At 37.1% G+C, this 12,683-nt stretch overlaps 1 protein-coding gene across 2 annotated transcripts in view; it reads left to right on the top strand.

The window, feature by feature from the left end:
- The window catches only part of EXO1 (exonuclease 1), a 31,197-nt gene that overhangs the window by 9,003 nt on the left and 9,511 nt on the right, over positions 1-12,683 (top strand). The window contains exons 7-11 of one of the 2 annotated variants that reach the window (XM_041765300.1): positions 612-824; positions 2,090-2,277; positions 2,961-3,057; positions 6,339-6,564; positions 9,467-9,710. In XM_041765300.1, the coding sequence (XP_041621234.1) occupies positions 612-824; positions 2,090-2,277; positions 2,961-3,057; positions 6,339-6,564; positions 9,467-9,710 (968 nt within the window). Of the gene's footprint in view, positions 1-611; positions 825-2,089; positions 2,278-2,960; positions 3,058-6,338; positions 6,565-9,463; positions 9,711-12,683 lie in introns of both variants that reach the window. The other variant, XM_041765290.1, reaches the window with a different exon arrangement.

Raw genomic sequence — 12,683 nt, 5'->3', positions numbered from 1 at the left:
GGATTAATGCTGGGTAACAGTGATAGATGAGAGATGTCGGGCAACTTCTGTTTTCTTCCTGAGTTTCCATGTTCCCCAAATTTTCTACAATGAGCATATATTACTTTAAGAAAAAGATTGTGACATCTCGGTGGCTCAGTGGTTGAGCATCTGCCTTTGGCTCAAGTCTTGATCCCGGGGTCCTGGGATTGAGTCCCACATCAGGCTCCCCGCAGGGGCCCTGCTTCTCCCTCTGCCTATGTCTCTGCCTCTCTATGTCTTTCCTGAATAAATAAATAAAATCTTTAAAAAAAAAAAATAAGAAGGATTTTTGTATGAATTGCTGTTTGATTGCCATGACAACCTTGGATGTCAGGAGGAGGTAAAGGGTACAGAAAGGGCATTCTTTTCCCCAGAGTCAGAACAAAGGAGACCTGGTGCACAACCTTGTCTGTCATAGCCTGTGCTTCAGTTTAATTTATTTGCAGATTTCACAGTAATTAACTGGCCTACCTCCCTCTCCTTTCTCAGTGCTGATAAAGAACAAGAAAGAATTCTTAGAAATATCGCAGTGAATTAATGAAAAACTATAATGACCCTTATAGATATTAACAGTTTCCTTCCTTTTGAAGGTAATTTTAAAAATGGACCAGTTTGGAAATGGATTAGAAATTGACCAGGCTCGGCTGGGAATGTGCAGACAGCTTGGGGATGTGTTCACGGAGGAGAAGTTCCGTTACATGTGCATTCTCTCAGGCTGTGACTACCTCTCCTCACTGCGTGGGATCGGGTTAGCAAAGGCCTGCAAAGTGCTAAGACTAGCTAATAATCCAGACATTGTAAAGGTAGGAGTGAATCACCCAGCATCCTCTTCAGTTTCTGGAGTGTTTCTTACATCATAGATAAACCCTTCAGAATAACAACTTTAAATATTCTATCCTATCAGTATCCCATATTGTGTTATCACAAGGACAAAATGACTAAAACACTACAATTTAGCTTTTGGCAACTGATGGACCTGCTTTAAGTAATTGGCAAAATTTTTTAAATGAAGACTAAGATAAAGAGACTTAAGAGCAAAATGTTCTAGATAAAATTGTTAAAATGTATAATCTTTCAGTTTCTGTCCTGTTCTCTGTGGTGGTGGTTCTCAAACTTTTTGGTCTCAGGATCCACTCTTTAAGGCTCATGGTGACAATAATTTTTGTTAAATAGGTTATAGCTGTTGGTATTTACTAAATCAAATTCAAACAAAGATACACTGTTTATTAATTTAAAGCTAATAATCATAAATTCATGTATTTTATGTATTAGCATACATAGCATATTTTAATGAAAAATAGCCTTGTCTTCTGAAGACATGAAAATTATGACTGGAATTGCACATTTATGTAAATTTCCTTAACAAGGCTTGATAGAAGACAGCTGGGTTTTCATACCTACTTCTCTGATGCAGCATCATGTGCCCTGTGTCCTCTGGAAAACCAAGACACCTGAACCACCTCTATCATCTCTCTGATATCTTTACCTTAAGAAAAATAAGCATATGTTGAAGAAGCTCATTTTGCCACCCCAACCCTGCTCCCCTGGGGTAGTTCTGGTGAGGAGGCAGTGGCAGAGCTGGGTGTGGAGCCACACGCACTAGCCAGCCGGTGACTCCAGGGCCACTGGCTTCCCCTCTTCCTCTTGGAGTGTGATTTGAAGTATTTAAACAACTTCCAGTTTTAATCACCTATAACTAACAGAAGTTAGATTGTCAACCTCATTTTTGATTCTCGGGGCTTTTGTATGTTTGTACTTTGCCTTTTGGATGAAAGGGACTTTGAGGGCAAGGAATGTCTCTTAATGTCACACTTGGGAATATAAACCTGATGTGTAACTGACTTGTTCATTCTTTGGGTTTATAATAGAAAAATTGAAGAAAATACTGTTACAGAGAGTTTTTAGTGATGTGACCTGATCATGTTTGCTGGTAGAGGCTTTTAATGCCTTTAAAATCAATCGATTTTCTGTCTCTCCTCAGCTACCTCTGATGTAAACCAGTTGGTCTTGGGAATGACGCATTCTGTATTTGCAGATAACTAGTAAATATTTTTACATCCATTTTTAGGTAATCAAGAAAATTGGACACTATCTTAAGATGAATATAACCGTACCAGAAGATTACATCAAAGGATTTATTCGAGCCAACAATACCTTCCTTTATCAGCTAGTGTTTGATCCCATCAGAAGGAAACTCATCCCTCTGAATGCCTATGAAGATGACATTGATCCTGAAACACTAAGCTACGCTGGGCAGTATCCTTTCTGAATGAGAATGGTAGAATTTTGCACTTCGTCCATATTTTTATGATGATTTTTTAGTGAGGCATTCAGTAAAAAGCCTGCAGATTATTCTTTGCTTCCTTTTTATAGTGAATTCTATGTTTTTTTCATTCTAATTGCCATGCTGGTGAAAATTTAGAGCACCTTTTTGTTTATAAACCTGAGGCTCATCTATAGTAATGTGCTAATTAATTGCTTCAGTTGCCTTAACAGAAACATGTACAGTCAGCCGCTTAAGGTACTTGAAAGGTAACATTTCTTTCTTGGCCAGCACACTCCATTCCGGGGGGGGGCATTGTGGACACGTGAGCACACCAATTGAGGATGCCCTGCTCACAGTCCCTGGCTACATGTACATAGATGATTCAGAGCCCTGAGTCACATAGATGGTGACCAGGATTCCCTCCCCATCTCTCTTGGAAAGAAGTTTTGACTTGAGGCTTTGCTTCCAAAAATGGCCAGCTCCGGCAGTAACAAATAGAGCCTGATAAACAATGCATGTGGTATTTCAGTCATGCTGAGTGTGGAAAATAAGAAGGATCCGCTGAGGTCCTGAAACTGAAGATTTTCTGTAACCATAGAATACACTTTTCTATCTTAATACACTATTATTTGGTTGTTAATAAAAGCATTTTTCCTTAATCTTACCAACCTAGGTATTTTGATGATTCCATAGCTCTTCAAATAGCCCTTGGAAATAAAGATATAAACACTTTTGAACAGATTGATGACTACAATCCAGACACTGCTACGGTAACATTTTTTTTTTTTTTTTTTAATGACTTCACTTTTAGAAAGCATGTTTTAGTTATGTCTCAGGAACTGTGACTTCATTTCGTAAGCATTTCTAAGAATCTCTATATCCCAGCACTGTGCAGAGTGCGGGTTTAAAAAACTTGATGCTGGAGAAATTATCTGTCTTAAAACATAGATATATTGGTTAATTTCCTTAAATTAAAAAGCAGCCTCATGATCTATCACCAGACCTTCAGAGCTGAACATTTCGTCTGAATCTATAAGCATTTGATGCCTTCTCATCCCACCCCATTTGCCTCTGACACTTAGCATAGTTGAAGATTCGAGCCTAGAAATATTCCCATTAAGTAAAAGCTGTTTTCTCCCTCCCTCACCACTGCACAAATATCCATTGAGTGCCTCTGAGCTGTGTTTCTGAGACCTTTCCTATTCTACTTTTGCCCAATTGTGTATATTCTTTCTGACACCTTACCACCACCACCACCATTCTCTCTTTCTCAGACTGTTTCCTATTCATATTTATTCCTTCACTAAGTTCTGATGACTATATCTTATCTATCCAGAAAACTCACATTATGCACTATGCAGAAATCCCTAATGACACTAGGAAAGAACCTTATGTTTATCAACGCAAATCATGTAAACCTTACACTCAGGTCACTCTTTCCTCTTCTCTGTTTTCTCTTTCTAGAATTTCTCTTAATTAGATATTAGATTTCCTAATCTTCAAGTTTTTCTGTCTTATTCATGTCTTGTGATTTTTCTGGGAAGTGTTTGTCTTCCAGCTTTGCACTATCCAGTATAGTAGCCAGTAGCTACATGAGGCTATTCAAATTAATTAACATTTTCAATGTTAATTGAAACAAATTAACAAATTAGTGTTAATTTGTTAATTAACAAATTCAATATTTGAATTTTAGTTCTGAAGTTGCATTGAGAGTGCTTAGGGACTAGTGGCTACCATAATGGACAGCCCGGAACATCCCTGTCATTGCCAAAAATTCTGTTGAATGTTTTTCTGCTTTCATTTTCTTATTGAAGGGTACATTGTTTAATTGTACTTTTTTAAAGATTCTGTGTTACAGATCTCTCTGAGAATATAATTTTAATCTCTTGCACATTTTCTGTTCTCTGCATTCTGTTTGCTCTGAATGGATTTTTTTTTTTTTTCTACTTGTTTTGGCTTTTTCCCCTTCATGGTGGAGCGTTTCTTCAGGCATCTGAAGTTTCTTGTCCATTTGTTCCTATTTGAGAGAGGTACTGAGAAGCTTGAGATTTGTGCAGTTGAGTGGGCTTACAGCCTTGGGCTTTACTCTTGGGTGATCTGGTTGCCAACAAGCTGGCTTGATTTTATGAATTACCAAATGTCAGTGTTTTCTCTGCACGGTTCCATTTTTCCAAAAAGGGATCCTCCAGTTTCTGCTTAACATGTAAATGTGGCAGTTTGCATTTTGAGAGCAGGTATTAGGGAAAGTGAGTTGGAGTGGGCCTTTCTTTTGACCTCTGTCTTCAGACCAATGGATTTTCTCACCTTCTAAATTGCTACTATATCTGTGTTATATTTCTGGGTTTCAACTAAACGGTTGCTCTTGTTCTGAAGGGGTAGGTGTGAGTTGTCTATATGGTCAGGTAGAAGATGAGGGCCCAGGGGTCAAATAAGCCTCCTCTTCTTAGCCCTCCTCTATGTGGGGCCTGCATGGTCCCTGGTACCTTAAATTTCTGAGCTTGTATCATGTTTTTGTAGGTGAAATTGACTTCCCTTTGGGATTCTTTTCTGCAGACACTTGGGCTTGATCTCTCTTCTGCTAGGTTCCAAAAATTTCTCTATACTCTGTCTTCACTATGGTTTGGACAATACAGGTATCTCCGAATTTTACTGCAGATAGAGTTTATGTTTATTGTTTTAGGAGATGATAATCAAAGGACTGAAAAGTGTACAATCTTCTTTACATATTTGAATTATTGCTATTATAATTTCATTAGGAATGATTCTTAAGCCTTTTTTTTTTTTTTTTGGCTCAGAAACTAAAATAGTTGGTTGTATTAAATATATCCAGACATTAACAAGAATGTTGTGGCTCACTAAGATGGCCATCAGAGAAATTTCTGTAGGAACTGTTAATTGTGCCAAACTAATTAATCCTTTTTGTTTATCTAAAATTTGGTTTTCCAAGTCTGTTTCTCTTTTTTCAATAAAACCATCAATAGGGGAGCCTGGGTGGCTCAGTCAGTTAGTTGTCTGCTGTCAGTTTGGGTCATGATCCCAGGGTCCTGGGATGGAGTTCCGCATCAGACTCCCCTCTGCTCATGCTCTCTCTTGCTCTTTTGCTCTGGCTCTCTCTCGCTCTCTTCCAAATAAATAAAATCTAAAAAAAACAAGAAAAATCAGTGGGATCTAATGCCATGAGCCATTATCCTTAAGCTGAAGCTGTTTTTGATAACCATTCACTCAATTATTCTAAATTACTGTCCTTATTAATCCTTAAAATGTATCCTGAATAATGTCACCTTGTTTTATTTATTTTTATCCTTTCTTTAAGTGAGAGACTTAGATTAAATTCCAAGTTCAGGTGGGATTTTTGTCAAGTAGGATTCATGCCCTTAGTACCAATATTTTTATGTCTTTGTTCATTTTTTCCTTTGCCTCTTCTCTGTTAGAGTGTCATTGATAGCCTCTTACTATGTTATTATCATCCAGAATATGTTGTAATTGTGAATAACTTATATTAGCATTGAGAGTGATTGTTTACCAGCACTTAACTGGCAATAAACTCTTTCTTAGAGAAACTTTTTTGTGAGACTCTGTGTATACCCAAGTAGTTTACTTTATATATACAACTTGAAGGTTTTAACTTTCAGGCGCTTTGTAAAGTGTATATAAATGACTATTTAGAGGCTTATTTCCAGATGATTGTTAAACTAATTGGTATTGTGTTTTGAAATAATACTCAAATTTTGAAAGTACTTTTTTTCTGGCCACATTTCTTCAAGTGCATTTTAATTTCTTGCACTGTACATCTTAGGAAGATTCACTTTTTATTTCTGAGAAATGAGATAACAAGGTCACTTGACCTTCATTAGAAGAGAAACAGACCCAAGAATACAAGACACGTTTAATGGAAAAATGTATTACCATCAAAGTAAAAAATGTTATTAGATATTTCATCAAAAATTGTTGAAAAGAATAAATTATTTACTTATAATTTATGTTGCTGGAGAGGGAAATGATTTGATTATTTTCCTTCTTCAAGTAATCCTTTTCCTTTTTACTGTTTTAGCCTTCCCAATCAAGAAGTCAGAGTTGGAATGACAAAACATGTCAAAAATCATCTAACGTTAATAGCATTTGGCATAGGAATTATTGCCCTAGACTTGAGCTAGATATTGTTTCAGATGCTACAAGATTGAAGGAAAATCCAAGTACTATGGGCATTGAACAAGTGATCAGTATTAAAGGGTTAAATCTTCCAAGAAAGTCATCCATTGTGAAAAGACCAAGAAATGGTACGTATTTTTGCCAGTTGTGTATGTTGTGAAATATTAGTGAGTATCAAATCACATTTAAGAAATCTTTGCCAAACCTAAGGTCACTGAGATTTTCTTTTGACTTTTGTTTGTTTTTTCTAGAGCTTCTGTGATCTTAGCTCTTAGACCTAGGCCGTTGATCCATTTTGAATTTTTTTTTTTTAATATGGTGTGAGGTAAGGATCAAGGTTGACCTTTTTTATATATGGCAATCCACTTGTTCCACCACCAGTTGTTAAAAGATTGCCCTCTCCTCATTCAATTGCCTTGGCACATTTGTTGACAATCAGTTGATCTTGACCATTTATGTATAAGTCTGTTTTGGGCTCTATCATTCTGTATGATGGGGCCCAGTGTCTTTATGCCAGGACACTCTCTTAATTACCATAGCTTAACAGTAAATTTTGGAATTAAGTAATATAAGTCCTCTAAGTTTTTTGCAAAGTTATTTTGGCTACTCTGTTTTTCACAATTCCATACAAATTTTGGAATCAACATGTCAACTTAAAAACAGTTAAGTCTGCTGAGATGTTGATTGGAATCCAGTTGAATCTATAGACCAGCTTGGGGAGAAATGACTTCTTACCAAGATTGAGTTTTCTGATCTGCTTATTTAAGTTTTCTTTCAACAGTGCCATGTGGTTTTTAGTGTCTTAAACACATTTTATTAAATTTATCCCTCTGTTTCAGATTTTTGATGCTATCGCAAGTGATATTTTTAATTCTGATTTTTAATTGCTCATTGCTAGAAATACAATTGATTGTTGAACAACAAGGGCTTGAACTGTGCAAGTCCTCTTATATATGGAACTTTTTTCATACAGCACAGTAAATGTATTTTCTCTTTGTGGTTTTCTTAATATTTTCTTGTCGCTAGCTTTTTTATAAGAATATAGGATATAACATATATAACATACAAAATATATGGTAATTGGTTGTATTGTCAGTAAGGCTTTTGGTCAGCAGTAGGCCATTAGTTAACGATCTTAGAGAGTTAAGTTATATGCAGATTTCTGACTGGAGGGGATCAGCACCCTTAACTCTCTTGTTGTTAAAGGTCAACTGTATGACTTTTATATTTTTTTTATTTTTATATTTTAATATCCTGTTTGGCAACCTTGTAAACCCACATGTTCATAACATCTCTTTCGTAGACTCCACAGGATTCTGCATAGACAATCATGTCACCAGCAAATAAAGACAGTTGTGCATCTCCTTTTTCACTCTGGATGACATTTAGTTATTTGCTTTTTGATCATTTTTTTCTTCTCCTTTTATTTCTTTTTCTTGTCTTCTGGAACCTGCAATATGATGTTGAACAGAAGTACTGAGAGTAGAATACTAAGTTGGGCAAAGGTATTTTATTTTTATCCATAAGATACATAGAAATGGAAAGGCTAATTATAAGCTGGTCCTTCTCTCCTTCTCAGACCTCTACACAAATGAGTGAAAGTCTAACAACAAAACAAGTCCTTTGCAAAGCTTTTAGCTCATACTTTTATTTTTGCAAACTAAGATAGCTTTTATTAACATTCCTGTCATTTTGCTGGCATTTACTGAGTTAATAATCAAAATCCACTAGTTGTTAAGCCAGGTACAGTTATATTTTAAACTTAAATATGGATTAAATTCTATTGCTATAATCTTAATTTGTTATAATCCATTGTTCTGCCTTTCTTGAAAAATCTTTGTGTTGTCTACTCACATACGGGTATTACCTGTGTCACCTGGAAATGAGAGAAGTATGGCTCCCGATATCTCAGAGTTTTGATTAAAATGTGTTTGTTTATATAATGTTTAGCATACCAACATTAAGAGTACTTATGCTAGATTCCAGACCATTCAGGCAGCTAGTTGTCTGCAGTCTTCCAAGACTCTTCAACTTGCTGTAATTCCTTGCTAACTAATATCCAGTTGTTTTGCTCTGTCTTGTCCACTAGCATAATATGAGAGACACCGAAGTGCCCTGCTCAATATCTAAACCTGCGGAATTCCCCCAAATAGCTAGTCCAACATCCTTATCACAGAAGGAAAATGCAGTTAGCCTGATGTGGCTGCTGCTTGGAGAAACCTTTCTCAGGATCCTACCGTGTTTGTGTTTTCTTCTGTAAATTATTAAAAATCTGTATATTTTTTAATTTGAGGTATTTTCTTCTTGTCTCTAGTATTTGGAACCCCCAGCCATTTTATTGATCATAGGTAGTGAGCAGTTACTCCTATGTGAGTGGAAGCTGTTCAGGCTGAGAATTAGTTGTAGTTGGATCAATTTAAAGCACCTTAGTGCTATCTCTATGTTGTTGACTATCTTGGGCGTCAACCAACTATTTTATTTAATTTTATGGTTTATTCTAATGCCATAGAATACATTTGTCACACAAGTTTCGAGGGCCTCTAGCTGGGCAATGAAGATCAGAACTGGAGTGCAGTTCACTTTACTATATGACAATCACATGTACTTCCAGGGCCGTAATCTATAGGTGGTATGTATAAATGGCTGCTGGTTTTATTAGAACATTTTAAAAATCAAACAGGAAATCGTACATTGACATGTAAAGTGCCTTTTTTTTGTTTTCATTCAAAATCAAGCCTTCAGTACAATAACTATCTTATAGAATTGATTGTATCCTGAAATTTTGGTTTCCGTAATTTCACATAAAATCATACAAATAATTGATGTTAAAATCTTAACTAATTTGTGAAACTAAAACACAGCTAAGGGAATTTTTTTTTCTTTTGAGTCATCCTTGTATCTCTCTTCTTGTGATGCAATGTTAAAGAAATAAGACTTCATCCTTAGAATAGTGAGATGTAGACTGTAACGTTAAGACCAAGTTTCCACATGGAACAAAGATTTATAGATCATTTTGTTTTTGTTTAGAAGAGCTGTCAGAAGATGACCTATTGAGTCAGTATTCCCTTTCATTTACAAAGAAGACCAAGAAAAATAATTGTGAAGGTCCTAAGTCTTTGAACTCTTCTGAAATGCTCACATCTGACCTGGTAGATGGAAGCACTGTTAGAAAAAATGGAAGCACAGCACCTACGACAAGAAATAAATTTGCAGCATTTTTACAGAGGAAAAATGAAGAGAGTGGTGCGGTTGTCGTCCCAGGGACCAGAAGCAGGTACAGTTCTTCTGCATGATATTGTGTGTCTGCTGTGTCAGCTGCTACATTGGTACTTATTCCAGTTGTCTTCAGTAAACGTTGACTCTAGGGGGTCGGTGTGGAGCCTGGCTTCACGTACCACATGTATCATGTTGGCAGAGTCCCAACGTAAACGCACATCTGTTCTCTTAAACGTCTCTTCATACTAAAGCAAAATAAGAATTGTATATCTATATTTTGCATTAGAGAAATTCTGTTGTTTTGGAGGGTCCCTTCATTGTTTCTACTGCTTTTTTTCAGAGCTAAAAATAATTTCGCAAGAGTAGGTTTGTTTTTTGTTTGTTTGTTTGTTTAATTTTATTTATTCATGAGAGAGGCAGAGACACAGGCAGAAGGAGAAGCAGGCTCCATGCTGGGAGCCTGACGCGGGACTCAATCCCGGGACTCCAGGATCATGCCCTGGGCCAAAGGCAGGGACTAAACTGCTGAGCCACCCAGGGATCTCGGGGTTGTTTTTGTTTTTGTTTTTGTTTTTGTTTTTGTTTTTGTTTTTGTTTTTTAAGATTTATTTATTTTAGAGAATATGAACAGAGAGAGGGACAGAAGGGGTGAGAATCTCAAGCAGACTCTTCAGTGAGTGCAGAGCCTGAGATCATGACCTGAGCTGAAATCCAAAGTCGGATGGTCAATCAATGGAGCCACCGAGGCATCACATCAGAGTAGTTTTGAAATACACTTAAATACAGGTGACTGGGGATGCTTGGGTGGCTCAATCGGTTAAGGGTCTGCCTTCGGCTCAGGTCATGATCCTAGGGTTCTGGATCGGAGCCCCGAATTGGGCTCCCTGGTCAGTGGAGAGCCTGCTTCTCCTTCTCCCTCTGCCCCTCTCCTCACTCATAGTCTCTCTCTGTCACTCTCTCTCTACTCAAATTAATAAACTATTTTAAAAATAAATACAGATGACTGTAGAGTTCTAATATTATTGAGAACATAATACTATATTAAGCATTGAGTTACGAAATGAGAGGCATGGTATTTGTTGAGAAGCTTGTAGTGTAGTTGCAAAAACAGGTCCATAAAGAAAATCTGTACAGTGTGGTAAGTACAGGGACAAGTGTATGCCTGAGGTGCTCCCGGGCATTAAAGAAGGTGGTTGGAAAGGGTCAGAGGGAAGGAATAGATCTCAAATATCATTACAAAGAATGGAGCCTCTATCTTCCCTGTGGGCCGAGGCTTGGAGCATGGGGGCAACTATTGCTGTCAGCCACTCCTATCACTATTCCTGCCAAAACATAAGTCTGCAAAAGGATGCTGACAGAGAGAAATAGGCAGGGGGCCAGTTCGTGGAAGATTTGTAAGCCAGGCAAAGGAGCTTCTAGTCTTTAAAGGTGATAGAAGATATTTGGAGGGTTTTAGTCAGGAGAAGAGTATGATTTGATTCCTGCTTTTGATAGACCATTCCAAGCGTGCTGTGAACAGTGGATTCTAAAAGGAACAGAAAGATTGAAACGCTCATTCTGATTCTGCATGTACTGCTCACTCTCGTTCAACATGCTTACTCCCAGTGAAATGATGAAAAAGGAGGTTACAAACAATGAAGAAGGCCCTCTCTAGAAAGTTGGCTTTCCTCACTTGCAGGAACTCTTGGAACGTGCATTTCATTTTTCCATATGGATGAAAATAAAATTTCCCTTTTCTGTCACTTGATGTCCAGCTCTTCTCTGAGGACAACTGATGAGGGCCATATTTGCACACGTCCACACAACTGGCCTGGTCACTGCACAAGCTTAATGAGATACCTGTCCAAAGCTTCACATACCCGCTTTCTGTGGTTTAGGTAGATGTATTACTAATAAATTGTTAAGAGATCTTGGAGAAATGAAAATTTTTTTTTTTTCTCCATCAGTTTCCTGTGAAATAACTGTCTTTGATGTAAAATTTTCTGACCTGGGTGGCATAGTATCGCAACATCTGGATATTATTTAAATTAGTTTTCTTAATTTTCAAAGTTGTTGAAAATACTTTTAGTCCTCACAGCAAAATTATGAGATACTCAAGTTGATGTTATTTTCTCTATTTTGGGTTAAGACATTGAGGCTCTGAGAGGTTAAACAACTTTCCTGGGATGGTTTGCTTTGTACTGGTGACACAGAGGTTCCTCGGCCTCGTTAGCATGGTGGATTGAAAGGAGCACATGGTCTCATTGGCCTGAATGTGAATTCTCACTGTGTCATTGAATTAGCGGAGGGATCTTCCACACACCACTGAATTTCCCTGAGCCTATTTCTTTATAAAATATGGATGGTCAGATACTGGAGGCTGTTGTTTGAGACTAGCAGAAGTATATCAAGCACCTGACACAGTGTCCAGTCACTAATATATATGCAAGAATTTATTATCACTTCACTATAATATGATTTATAGTTAATATAATATTCCACTCACTACATTAATGTAATGCAACAGGAGGTAATATGCCAAAGGTTGTCTCCATCTTGTCTGCTTTTATGGAAGTCTGTTTTAACTCTTCTTTATTACATAGATACTTATCCTAGAGACCTGCCAGTATATCTTTTGAGACCTAGAAATATAAATATTTCTGGGAGGGGTTCTGGGTTTTAATTCTACTCTCTAGTTGATTAATTTTATAATCTTGGGCACTGTCACTATAACTTCTCTTTGGACTATTGGATATCATAGGGGTTCTTACTTATATAAGAATGAATTATATGGACAAATCTAGGAGCTGCTGTTTTGTGCTTAGTGAAGACCTTTCCTCCCATGGACTGCTTCCTTCCTGGCTTGTACCCACACTTCACTGTGGGATTTGATAAAGGAGAGAGGGGATTTTCACTCTCCAGCATGTAGTACATATTCTCTTTATTATCTTGGATTCGTACTAATGCTTATTAAGGAAGTAAATTCTCTTTAGGCTTCATATTTATCTGATCTATCTGAGAATTTCCTTTTTAACCAAAAAACTCTGAGTAC

Source organism: Vulpes lagopus, chromosome 1 (genome assembly GCF_018345385.1).
Source record: "Vulpes lagopus strain Blue_001 chromosome 1, ASM1834538v1, whole genome shotgun sequence".
Classification (NCBI taxonomy): Eukaryota; Metazoa; Chordata; class Mammalia; order Carnivora; family Canidae; genus Vulpes; species Vulpes lagopus.
Note: the sequence above shows the minus strand (reverse complement) of the source record. Positions and strands in the feature narration are given on the sequence as shown.